Genomic DNA, 14,130 nt, shown 5'->3' with positions numbered 1-14,130 from the left:
TGTCTGGGTTGGAATGAAAACCACCGTGCTTTGGGCCTTGTACCCGCCTGTCTGTATGTCTGAATGTGAGTCAGTGAACGCCCACCAGTGTGATGATGCATCGCCCTAAAGCTGAGTTTCCTCACATGGATCAACTGTCACATCAGCTGTGCATAGCATACCTGCGCCTGAGCCCCATTGATCATCAGGTAATAAAGCTTGCTGAGGATGCTCTGCTGCAGCTGGTCCCAGGAGATGGATCGGTCCTCCCTCATCAGGAATGGAGGTCCAAACCTTGAACAAGGGATAGAAAAAAAGTTTACACACAACCGCTCCACATTATCCCTGGCCGACTCGCACGTCCCCTCCTCCTATTGTAATGTAAATAATAATGCATTCACTTCATCGGCACCAGAGCAGAATTCTCATTACGGCATATCTATGGCAGAACGGAGACAGATAATAAGGACGGGAAATAGATGATGAGGAGAGGGACAAGCATCCCTCTGAAAGGATAGATCACATGACACATTGGCCATAATACCCATTTAATTGAGGGCAGCCCTCCATTGTATGCTTGAGATTTATTAGTATGAGACCATGTGAGCATGCATGTGCATAAAGAGACTAACAAAGACACAGATATGCACTCACACAGTGAATGACTCTGGGATGCTAATAAACGGCAGATTAATCAGAGGAGTAATGGATGAAAAAGTTTTTTTGCTTCAGTACAGGCACCATTTCCTCCTTTTTAATTATTTCATGTTGTGTTTTTGAGCTTCTTGCAAACATTTGAACAGAACTGTGGAAACCAAACACACCCTCTCTCATGCAGTTTTCCCATGAGATGATATTTGGATACCACTGAGTAAATGAGGTGGGATTACTGTTCAGGCTGGTAAGAAGCATTAACATTCTGTGGCGGCTGAGGAGTCGCAGCTGCAGCGACCACGACACGGGATGAGACAATATACACATCAAAAACAACTTCAGTACAATTACTTCGGTTGGAAGCTGCAAGAGACAAAAACCAGTCCACTGTCTTGCTCTAGGGTTTGTGGCAACTTTCTAGCACCTCCTCCTCACAGCAAAAGTATCACTTCCCCAAACATAAAGATGCACACAGAAGTCTACATTTATTCTTATTTAATTTCATCATGCAGTGAAATTGATTATCTACATGCAGTGATCTATATCCATCTTTCCACTTGCCTCAGTAGCAACATTTAACAAGTAAAATGTTGAGAAATCTAATTACAATAACATTTAGGTTTCACACATTTCAAGAGAAACTTGAATCTTATCGGTTGGTTTCACAGTTTTGGACGAATCAATGACAACTAAGTGCTTTCACACGCCGCTGACTTTCAGAAATGTACCTGTGATGCGATTCTACAGAAAACCAGAGCGAGAGACGAGCACAGGACTCCAATGTCATTTTCTTGGCGCACACAGTCCTCCAGCTGCCACCTGATGAGATCGAGATAGGTGGGGGGTTTGATCAACGAGGGCGAGGCGTTTGAAGGAGAAAGTGAGACATGGATGGGATTGGACTTTCCCACAGCCGCGCTGGCGAGCTTCACCTGTATTGATCCTGCTGGACTCTGTCAGGGAGACGGATGTCTGATCTCTGTTTAGTGCCAGATGTCAGATTCCTCGGTCGTTTGGTCTCAAACTCATCTCACAGCGAGAGGCCTCTCTGTAACTCTGTGACCTTGACTTGACAGACTGTTTGCGGTGAAACCAACAAAAAGTCAGAACTGACATTTTGCTGAAGCCCTCCTCAAGTTACTGCAGCTTCCTGTCAAGCTTTCTGGCACACGTGCGGTAAGCGGTGATAGCGGTGGCTGATTTACTACGTGGAGGCAGTCGTCTTTGGGGTGTCCGGTTTCACATGGAGGTAAACAAAAGCAGGGCTCTTGTTTTTAGCAGACAACTGCAGATTGTATCAGCTGTGGCTCGGTAGTGTCAGCTGACGCTTGGTTGGTTGAAAACTGTCTTTTGTTGAGTTTAAAACGAGAATCATGTAAATCCTAAACATGCCTGTGGGTGGATTGTGAGATCATTATAAAATACTCAGGCTAAAAGCTAAGTTGGTTGAGATCTGAAACCAAGTAATACCGGGCAGACAGGGAAGATTTTCATTATCAAAAGCGGCTTTTGTACTTTCATGTTGCCGTCCATTTTTAATTCCTTCATCACGTGCATGTCTTTTTAAGGACAAATAACCAAAATATGTTTACATTATTGTAAATTAAATATGCAGTTTGTTTTTTAAGCATTTAGTGCTTTGAAACTGTTTCAGTGCAAATAACTACCGGTAAATAAAAGTGCAAACTCAAGCCGCTACTACCTTCGGTCAGTGTCCCCGTTAGCTCCCCGCTATAGCAGCAGCAGCGGGGAGCTAGCAGCAGCGCTAGCCTGCGCTGCTCCTAGCTTGCGCTGCTCCTAGCTTGCGCTGCTCCTAGCTTGCGCTGCTCCTAGCTTGCCTTGCCTCGCCTCGTGAGCCTCATGTGTTGTTTGAACGCACACGACACGACAACAGCAGCGAGAAGCAAAGAGAACAACCCAACAGACAGTTCTAAAAACAAATGGGTTTCATTTGTTTTTACGTGATATTGACGTGAGAATCAATCTTTAAATCGAGACGTAGAATCTGTCGTGTAGATACTCAACACTAGATTGTTTGAGGGTTATCTTCCTAAAAGTGAACCCAGAGCAGGACTGAGCTGTTATCTTAAGCCCAGATAAAGCAGCACTGTGACCACCACAGGGTGGAAGGTCCAGTCAGGGATATTTGACAGCGCTATCTGTAACACAACAAAACTAGTTAGTTAATCTAGTCAGCTATTGACACTCCTTTTGGCTTTGGAAATAATGCGTGGTTACTTCTGGAGGTGGTAATCTGGTTTGCAGCTTCCGTCAGAGAAAAAAAACGCACCGTTTAATCTTTTCCTCGCAATTTTCGCTGTTTTTGTTTTTGTCCAAACTCTAGAGGATCCCTCTTATGAGAGCCTCGAGCACACCACTTCAACATGAGAAGTGGCCCAAAGCTCGACGGGCCGGCCTTGCGTAGTTACGGTTGCTATGCTAGGACAGTGGGGCATTGCAAAGAGCCACTTGATGTAATTACCTCACATCCTGTTGGCCGGCCCCCGCAGCGTTGCACACCAGCAGCAGAATCTTTACAGGGACGCCTTGGTTGAGGAACTCCGACGACAACGCCCCAGATGAAGGTAACCTCTGACCCTCGGGACCGGTGGAGTATGGAGATGACGGGAGGCTGTGGTGGTACCCTGGCAGAGGAGGAGGAGGAAGAGGAGGAGGAGGAGGAGGAACACACAAAGTCAGAGATGAGGTGTGAGAACAAACTGGAAAGAGATGCTAAGATGAGTCATAGAAAGGACAGAAGAGAACCAGGAGATAAAAAGTGTTTTTTTTATATTTTTTTACCAGAGATACAATCTCCGTTTCTTGATAAATCCTGCTGATACTTAAGCCATCCCATATCCATTTTACAATGTTGTGGTCCAGGTTACCTTCAAAGATGTCACACTGATGGCTGACATCGTGACGCACACGGTATTTCACATTTTCTCCTTGAGGTGAAGACAAACTGATTTCCTGTGCTGAAAACGTGGTCCTTAACACCTCTAACAAGGACTGAGGAGGAGAATTGAGATGTATAAAGTGGCGAGGCAGCAGCTTTCTATTTGGGGAACAGTGATTCAGAGGGGAGAACAGATGGACCAATGGCGGCCTGCACTCTCAGCAGGAGGCATTATCTGATGCAGCTTCAGCTCCACATCCCGTCCTGGTGGGGTGCCAAGCAGCACCACTTCTCCCTGGTCCCCCGTCTCTCTATCAACACAGAGGAGTGTGACTGACTGAGCGCGAAAAAAAAGCAGAGATCATAAGATCCTCGTGAAATATGACGTCAGCAGAGCTGCCCCCCCCCGCCCCTCACGCTCCACACACAGCAGGCAACCTCTGGGCTTAGCGAGCAGGTCCGCTCTCAGAAGTTCACGGTGATAAATCACGCGGTGAATTAGACTCGCAGACGAGAAGGTTATTGATGGACCGCGGCGGTTGTGGCTTCACCAAAACGTTTCATTAAACGCCGCGGTTTACACCTGACGCCAGATTCATCATCACTGACAAAGCAAAGGCCACCGTTGAACGTCCGGCTGCAGAGATCAGGTGTGAGGGACGTTAAGCGCCGTATGAGGGGCGGGACCTATTCCAGACTAATCAGAGTCGACACGTAAACGTGCCCTGACCCCCGAGAATGAGAGGAATGGAAAGCATGCACAGCTTTCCATTCATCAATGTTGCTCTAAATCAAGCAAGTGGTAAAACTTGCTGAAATAACGTGCCGTAATTTACATGAGCAGCGACCTCCGACAGTTGTGGGGATGATTTATGAGGTAAAATCTTCTTTTAAATGGCCAGCGCAACATGTTCATGAAACAGCAGTAAAATGCAGAGGTCACCTCCTGGCCTGTCCCGCTAAGATTTATACAGGGACGCTGGGGAGGAGACCTACCGCCCGTCGCTTATTAAATCACTTTTTATGGCTCGCTGTCAAAAACACGACTGTTTCTACACATTTTGTCAAGGCTCCTGTCAATGAGATATTTTTTTCTTACCTTGTTCACAGGATGAATAATGGTGGGAGCATGAGATGTGTGTGTGTGTGCTTGACAATTCCCATGTACATATACTGGAAACGGCATTTCCACACCAAAAGTTCCCTGTTTGGCTTACAAGCACCTGTTGATGCTCATCTCTTATTATAAAAAAGCCTCCAACTAATTCTAAGAAACCGCAGGAAGCCTGTGAACTCATCGGAGCGCTGCACTCTCAGGCTTTTTCCTTGTCAAGCAGACACACAGGATGAGCCAGACTAAACACAGGCAGACTATGTGAAAGCCCATAATTAAACACCTCTGCCCCTAAAGGGATCTACTCTACCCACAGCTACAGCACACACACTTAAGGTCCCTGAACAGAACAGAGTTGGTGGTGAGACAAATACATGCACTCACAGCTGATTTTGATTGTCTGAATATGATTTTGTTTTAAATACAACATACTAATAACACTTTGATTTTATATAGCGCTTTTCTGAATACTCAAAGACGCTTTACATAGGAATCATTCACCCACTGATGAGAGGAGCTACCATGCAAGGTGCCACATCAGGACTATCTGACATTCATACACCGTAGGCGCAGCTACGGGAGCAATTTAGGGTTAAGTGTCTTGCTCAAGGACACAACGTCCTGGGCTAGCGAAGCCGGGGATCAAACCGCCGACCCTCTGATAGAAGGACGACCCTGCTCACCACTGAGCCACAGTCGCCCTGATAATACATAATTTGCTGAATGTGACTCATGATGATCCGTTGCCAAAGGAAAGAGATGAGTTCATGTCATAATCACTGTTGTGTGTGGGATTTTTGTGAGTTTGTGCTCCAAAGTAAATTACTTAATAGTTGAGTTTCCTTCTGCGGTGCAGCCCTTGTGGGTTGGCTGGATTTATGTTACAAATGTTTCATGCACCAAATTGGAGACAACACATTATACTAATCATATATATATTTGAACAGTGCCAGATATTTGATTTGATCTAAATGCTAAAAAAACAATAGTTCATAAGCATGCGGGAGACTCTGTGAGGCTGAAGTCAGCATGCTAACATGCTAACAATGCTGATGTTCAGCTGGTCTCTCTCTCTCGATATATATATATATATATATATATATATATATATATATATATATATATATATATATATATATATATAGAGAGAGAGAGAGAGAGAGAATGTATGAATAATCAAAGCTTCTGCTTTGATCCCTTTCTCCCTTCATGTAGTGTTGTTTTTGAAAGGCTGAAAACCTGCTGATACGGATTAAAGCAGAATATTTTGTTAAATAAAAAACATGTTGTGAATTTTGGAAACGATTACATTTATCTTTTTGACTTTTGGACTTTACAATGCTCTGGATGTTTGGATCAAAGGAGTCAGATACAATCCTATGCAGCCACAATCCTACAAATACCATAATACTAATAATATTAGTGTAGCCTGATCTTTGTCTCTTCTGTCTCTGTTGTTTATCACATGTTAAACAAAAACAGTCCATAAAATAACAAGCAAAAGCTTGGTTGATGAATGAACAAGAGGGCGACTCTGTTCTTTGGTTGTAACAGAGCTGAGCTTAAAGAATGTGAAGTGGATACTTTACTGTCAAAGCCAATTATCGGTTTCCAAATACTCTTTGGCAGGTGTACCCATATTCAAGTTTCGTCCTTGGCACTAACACTCGCCACGATTTCTGTCAGTGCACCATCAAATATCAAAGAAATGTAACTTGAGCTTTGAGAGGTTATACATTATTAATATTGAATGTAAACCTCCATTCTAAAATAGAGCTAGAGCGGAGAAGTGGTGTGGATGGGGCTCCCGGAGTGATACTCTGCATTTAAAGATTTGTGGAGGGTGGTGGTGTCTTTTTCCGTCGCCTTTCCAAAACACAACAGTAAAAGTGTGAGGAACGGATCAAACGTTGCGTTTGTCTGCTCTCACAAAAGTTGCAATCGCTTCCAATGCCAATAGCTGGCTTCCTAGTGACAGTAACCAAAGGTTGCTTCCAACGCCAAGTCTTTCACTAGAGTTAACTACATTCATCAGTGGGGTCATAAAAAGAACCTTTCACATCCACTTTGTAGTATCTTCCCACAGTCTCGGATGCTAACAGATCTTAAACAGGACATAACACGTGCTTGAGAACAAACGTCACATTTGGCCAATAATGTCAATCTCTAGTGATTGTTTTTTGGTAAAATCAGTCCAAAGAAAGAGAGAGTTTTATTTTGTACGCTAATGTTGCACCGGTAGCTAGCTGAAGCTACTGGCACGTTACTTGTCAACAAACGCTACAACATGAGGTTCAGAATAAAGTAGTGCTTTTGGTGTTTCATTTTATTTTTTCTGTTCAGAGCTGCTGGCCAGCCCTGTCAGACTGTTCTCTGTATAAGTTGCAGTTTATGAAAATGTACTGTTTTGCTCTTGGTTTTAACCTTGTAAAACTAATTTATACATCCAGGAGCAATAACACTAGTGTCCTCTCTTTTGTCTACGTCTTTGTCTGCGTCTTTCACCGTTTTATCTGTTGACTTCTGCTACAGATCTCAACCTGAGATCTGTTTTACCTCCAGCTCCACCAGAGGAAATAATACACTAGAGTCTAGACCATGTCAACGCAAATATTCATGGCACTTCAAAGCCCTCCCTCGCACACCACTTTGGGTAATATTTCCCTGTACCTTCTGCCTACATACGTCCAGCTAATTAAACAGTCTGAAAAAAATCAGGAAAAAAAAAAGTTAAAGTGTTGACAGATGTGAAGCTACAGCTTCTCTCCGAGACTGTTTTGAATGTAGAGACCGGCGGCACATGTTCAGGGACGCTGCTATCCTGGAGACTGACATCAGTCTGGAGGAATATACATCAACAGTGACATCATATCATATCAGTAAATGTGTTGATGATCACAACGTTAATAAAATCATTCCCCAACCAGAAAGCCTGGATGAATGGAGACGTACTCTCCAAAGCCACAAAAGCTGCCTTACAGCATCGCTAGAGCAAGACTGAAAGCTGGCATCAAGGAGGCAAAGAGGAGAATGATGAGAGACCTCAACACCAACAACACGAAAGATATGTGGCAGGCGATCCAAAATGTCACAGGCTAAATAAAAGCCCCCATCATCTGTGAGGCCACGTCGCCAGATGTCACCTTTTATGCTCGCTTTGATCTCCTCAACAAAGAGTCAGCTGTCAAGTGTTCCCCTCCTCCAGAGGACCGGCCACCGACAGTATCCACAGCGGATGCGAGGGAAACCCTGATGAGAGCGAGTATGAGTAAAGCTGCTGTGCATGAAGACATGCCTGGTCGTGTACTAAGAACATTTGCTCACCAGCTGACTGATGTCAACGCTGACATTTTCAACACATCACTGTCCCTGCCACCTGCTTCCCTCTGTCTTCAAAGTCTGCATTGTCCAGTCTGAATGAGTTGAATGTGGCTCTCAGCTTTGAGAAGCTGGTTATACAGCACATCAAAAACAACCCCCCCACCAGCCTGGACCCTCACGGGTTTGCATACAGGTCCACAGAGGATGCCGTCTACGCTGGTCTCCACTCAGCCCTCATTTCTTTGGAAAACAACACCACCTACATCAGAATGTTGTTTGTTGATTTCAGCCTTCAACACAATCTCCCCCATGAAACTGATGCTGGTAAGCTCAATGCTCTGGGCTTCAGTACCTCGCTGTACAATTTCTAGTATACTCAAAAACAGACCCCAGGCCATTTGGAGTTGCAGCCAAACCTCCTCCACTGTAGTGTTGAACACCGGAGCCCCGCAGGGCTGTGTGCTCAGCCCCCTCCTGTTCCCGCTGTACACCCACGACTATGACCCCGAACATGAAGAGAACTCTGTCGTCATTGGCCGGATGACAAACAACAATGAGACTTCATATAGAGAGGAAACCAACAAGTGGTCAGTCAGTAAAACCGAGGAGCTGATTGTTGATTTGAGAAAAAAGGAGGCGGAGACGCACACCTGTGTCTACATCCATGGAGTAGAGGGGGAGTAAGTTATCAGCTTTAAGTTCCTGGGAATCAGCATCACAAACAAGCCGACATGGTGCTCACACGTCTCCACCCTGGTGAAGGAAGCTCATAAACGGCTGTATTTCCAAAGGAAACTTAAGAAGGCAAACGTCCAGTGCCATGTTCTTGTCAACTTTCCGGAGACGTTCACCCCTCGCGGTTCGGCACGGACGTGAACCGCCGATTGGGCGAAGGTCAATTATAACGTCATCATGATGTGCTCACATGTAATCTCTTAAAATGTCGTTTTGTTGAGAAACTTTAATTAATCCAGTTGAATGAAGGAGATATAAGCAATATAAAATAGATATTAGAGATGAAATATGACCCGTTTACACTAAGCTATAAGCATCTTATAAGACATCATTAAAACCACTCATGACAAGATTTGTTTTATATTTTATATTTTGTTCTAAAAATACATTTGAATTGTCGGTTTTTATGAGGGAAAAGACACTAAAGTAAAAGGATAACATTTAGAATGTTTTATGCTTTACAGACCTGGTGGGTGGTTGAAATGATTTTTGGGACGGTGGCAAAAATGTGTTGTCTGGAGCCTTGTAGACCAGCAAGTAAACAAATAGTATCGGCGACAAAGAAAACAACGTGATCAGGTATCTCTAAAAATTATATTTGCTCCATTTTTTCCCTGTAGTGTTGATCCGATATTTGATCCGATCCATCAGTGATATCGGTGAGAAGAAGAACCTGTGAAGAGCTAAAGGGATTCAAAGACTAACCCCATCGCAGCTGCAGCCTGTTCTCCTGCTGCCGTCTGGAAAGAGATACAGAAGTACCAGCTGCCGAACCAGCACACTTACAAACAGCTTCTTTCCTCTGGCGGTGAGGCTCCACAACTCATCCTCCACCCTCATAATACAGTTGTTTTTTGTTGTTGTTTGTCTTCTTTCCTCTGTAAATAATTGGGACAACATTCTACATTTCGTTGTGCAACCCTGTTGTACAAAAACCCTTGTAAGGCAACCGACCTTGTGATGAACCGTCTAGAGCACTCCAACAAGTTATTACAGAGCTGTAATACAGGGACGACGATGAGGATGAGGATGAGGATGCTCAGTCAGTTTCTTTAACGTTGAAAACTGTAAATCACTTCTTCATTTACTCATAACCAGTAACATATAGACTGATATTTACACATCTGAACACACAAGTCACATTATACTCTTTTATTATAACACCAAAAGTATTCAAACAGCCCTAGTGGTTGCAGATATATATACCTTTTTTTGTTTGGGTATGCAATTTTCGAGCAGAGGCCTAAAAATAGGTGGGTTTTCAAAAGGTTAATCAAAGTCATGGAGTTAACGTTAATTAATTACTACTAATACTAAATTCTGCCACCAACTTTGTCGTAAAATTGACATTTGGTGGCTAAAAGTATGAAGTCTGCTCCTCTACCTCCGTTTGAAAACAAAGATTCATTGTTTCTTAAATGACTAAGAATATTTCATGATAAATCTGCCACTGTTGTCATTGTATAGTGCAGGTGTGCGTATGTGTGTGTCTATGTGTGAGTTGTACAACTTAAATATGGGATGCAATGCAATTATGGTACGATAAAGGTTGAACATGTGAGGTGCGATAGGCTGAGACATTACCGGTGACCGTATCACGTGGCGTAGACGTCACCACTTATGTGTCATCACCCAAACACCTGAAAGTCTCCTAAATGCTCCGGCGCCAGGTGGTCGGACCAACAATGCCCGGTCAATATGTCTGTGACTCAACGTGATATCATAGGACCAACATGTCTGACTTCAGTGTGTGCAGAGGAGAGGTGATATATGCAGCGGTGAGAGGATGATGTCAGAGACTACTTTAAAGAGTACAGCAGGGAGCATAAAGGAGTCAGGACCGGGAAGGTCACGTCATCATTGGTCGACCTCTGGCATGATCCAAAGGCATGTTCTTTTGTTTCCACTCGCAGCGGACACCCAGCAGCTCTTTACCGAGCGCCTCACGCTGCCTCTAATTGCCCTTCACATCGGGAGGTTTTACATCTACGTGTGTGAGTAAATTACCTCAGAAGCTACTGAATGCCAGTTGAATTTAAAATCCAGTGCGTTCGGAGTAACGAGGAAACTGACCGCAAATGCGTGTGCTGAAGATGCCTTGAATAAAACAGGGGTTTCCCTCATCTTTTGCTTTAATTGCCCACGAGACGCATCGACTCTGCACGTGCCAAGCAGCCAGGAAGCTGCTCCGCTCTTAACATGCGGCTTAATCTAACGTCGAAGGACATAATCCACATTGATACGCTTTCCTTAACATCAGCACTGCACATCAAAATGCTGAGATTACTGACTTTAGCCTTAATGAGAGTTTGTTATTCTGTCTCATGTTTTAACCACTAGACTCATATTTTTACTTTATTTAAGTATCAATGGGATTAAGGGTCTTTCAGGGATCAAAACCTTTTAGATTTGGTAATTGCAGAAGGGGCATAAAGATCTCATTGTTAATGGAGCCAGGCTGCCTGAAAGCATTACAGATCAGTTATGACTGGATAGAAAAAACTTAATGAAGGTGCATTTTATACGATAATGTGATATTTGACTGCCGTTTACGCAAAAGCCGTTTAGATTTTATAGCTTTGATTAAACACCAACAGGGAGGCAGAAAGTACTTGTGCTCTGTAGTTAAGATAAAAATGAATTAAATTACTTAATATTTCATTTCTGTACATAAATAATCTAACCGAGGCTGATGGGATATTTATTGGGAAAGTAAAATGTTCTCTTTAATCAAGTTTTAAAACAAGCTAATGATGTCTTTTTGATATCACATGACTTTGGGGTTTTCGCCTCAAAAAAGTTACATAAGGATAACAAATAATGGAGGTCATATGAAGTGGTGCAATGTTTCAGCTGATTAGTGGACATTGCCTTTCAAAGTTTCATCAGCAATTGCTATTATAATTCATGAGTGACATCAGGTTCTGATTTAAAGAATCACTCAACGCGTCCAATCTCGGGAGAGTCGTTTTTCATTCACACAATTCTTTTCTCCTTTTACCAATTTTTTGCCATCACATCGTGTTTCTGGTCCATCGTGTATAAGACAGTGTATAACACAGCTTCACCAAATGTTGTTTCCAACCAGAAGAGAGCTGCTTGTTGCACCATCAAAGCGTGCAATGCCCAAAGTTGGGCTTTACTTTGGGCTTTTACTACCATGGCGCGGCGCAAATCATTTTAAATAACGTGTTTGAGAGTGAAGAGGTGCCGTTGTTGTGGCTTTGGGTCTGAAAGTCTGTCTGTCTTTTAGAGTGAGAGATGGAGAGAGAAATGTGGAATACTACGAGATGGAAAAGCTCAAGCAGGAACAAAAATGAATGAATTAAATAATGAATATTTTTATGAATATTAGTTTATGCCCGAGATTCACATGAGTTCATGCCAGAGGGTAAAATTATTCTATATTCTTTCCTTAGAATTGAGAGTAAAATCAAAAGTATATAACATGAAAAATCTTTTCTTTCTTTTAAAAACCCCCAGAATGCAGGACACAAAGCCTGTTTTTGAGGTCTCATGCAGACGCCCGGTGTCGATGTATTGACGCTGAGATTAGGAGCAAAACGAGCTCATCTCCTGAATGCGTGGCTGTTCCTTTAAAAGATGACAGCATCTTACATGTATTCTCACAGGGCAAACGTGTCAATGTGAAAGACCGGACAATCTGCATGGCACAGAAAAGTGTTGAGTGGTGGTGGAGAGTCTCCATATCAACCCCTGCAGGCTGAGCCGGTGAGAACCCAGGGGGGTTTAGTCAGTGCCAGCATGCGGACCAGCAGACTGTCTGGGGGGGAGCAGCACTGCTCTCTGCGGTCATTGAGCAACATAATTAAAGCACTAAAAGTCATATTTTTCAGGTGCTGGGACGACACTTACAGGAGCAGAACCAGTTTGTTTACACCACCAAGCAAGAAACAAGAGGGTTGTACGCACTGAGGCACCTCTGAGCACACATTGTACACCAGCAGCTGAAAAATAGAAGAAATTAAGACATAAATCTGATGTGCACAATGGGAGATGTAATTCGCAGAGCTCTATAGGAAGTTATATCTTTCTTAATGTGCTCTCCAAGGCCCCCTGCAGTACAGTGCATTCCCTGAGGGTTTCATTAAGCAAAGATAATTCATAAAATGGGTTTGTTTGCTTACAGATCTGTCCGTAAATTCTCATTAATGAAGGGCAAAACATGAATGTAGTCCCACAAACTAGTTATACTGAAAGTCAATGTATGTTACGGTATAACGTAATACCTGAGATCCGTGCAGAGCCTCCTCTGATGTACAGGGGCGGAGCCTGGAAGGCGTAGAGGACATCATTCTCAGCTATGCTGGTCAGATCCTCCTCGTCAAAGAAGGAGCGCTGGAAGCCTGTGGAGTACACCTCCGTCAGGATCACCTGGAGGCCAACAAATACACACGTTAGTGCCAAAGTCTCATACATTGCATCATGCTGTGGGAGTGACCACTATTATTCCCTTAGAGCTTAATGTCTTTCAGCCGAGTGAGTTAGAGAAAAACTCCACCAGTGGCATGAAGGGAATGGTAAGAATTAGGGCTGGGTGGTATGGCCAAAAAATCATACCACGGTATTTTTGTAAGATTCTGGCGGTTTCACGGTATATCAGGGTATTTTTTGAACACATTCATTCATTGACGCCGAAAAGGACCACCAGCCAACTGAAAAGCTGTTGCCAGTGGTGAACAGCTGGTGAACAGCTGTTTTTACGTTGGTACATAGCGGGTGTTAGGAAGCTAAACCTGGAGGGACTTAGGACCCAGGGGAATGTAGGTGAAAAAAACCAGGAAGAGACAGACCGGAGTTTCTTCTTGTTGGGATAAAGGGTGAGCTGTACCCAGCATGCAGTTCGGCGATGTAATTTTACAAATGTACAATTATTAGTGTGACAAATTGTTTATGTGTCACAAACTGTTGTGTCGTGATGTTTATGTTTAAGAGCGTTAGTTGTGGGTTACTAATTGTTGTTATAAAGTATTAACCATGACTAAAGTTAAAACCATGACACAAGTTATAACCATGACATCTAAGTAGCTCCGACCGCTGTGCCCTCAGTGGTGAAAAAATACATTTTGTGACGGTATATAACAAATTCATACCGTATGCGGTACACCCCGCGCAGCCCTAGTAAGAATAATCACACTCATGTGCTGCTGCGTTATAGTTGTGGTATCAAATAAGAAAATTGAAGGGGAACCCGGTATTTCGCCCTGCTTTATGTTACCTGGTCTGGGGAGATTTTCCCCTCGTCAGCCAGCATCCTCCTCAGGCCGGCCACGGAGCCGGACAGAGGCACGGCCAGCCCGACCCGCAGGTACCTCTGTCCTTTGGTGCTGAACACCAGAATCACAAACAGCGACCTGCCACAGATTGGAGGAACACAGTCAGGGACGGCGGGAAATAGAACGACCTT

General features: G+C 43.7%; 1 protein-coding gene across 1 annotated transcript in view; it reads right to left on the bottom strand.

Annotated features, from left to right (window-relative positions):
- usp43b (ubiquitin specific peptidase 43b) overlaps positions 1-14,130 on the bottom strand; it is a gene marked incomplete at its 5' end in the record, with an annotated part of 64,380 nt that overhangs the window by 18,181 nt on the left and 32,069 nt on the right. The window contains 4 exons of the mRNA XM_079233742.1: positions 162-273; positions 3,116-3,278; positions 12,953-13,097; positions 13,942-14,077. Of these exons, the coding sequence (XP_079089868.1) occupies positions 162-273; positions 3,116-3,278; positions 12,953-13,097; positions 13,942-14,077 (556 nt within the window). The remainder of the gene's footprint in view (positions 1-161; positions 274-3,115; positions 3,279-12,952; positions 13,098-13,941; positions 14,078-14,130) is intronic.

Source organism: Taurulus bubalis, assembly GCF_910589615.1.
Source record: "Taurulus bubalis genome assembly, chromosome: 17".
Lineage (NCBI taxonomy): Eukaryota > Metazoa > Chordata > Actinopteri > Perciformes > Cottidae > Taurulus > Taurulus bubalis.
Note: the sequence above shows the minus strand (reverse complement) of the source record. Positions and strands in the feature narration are given on the sequence as shown.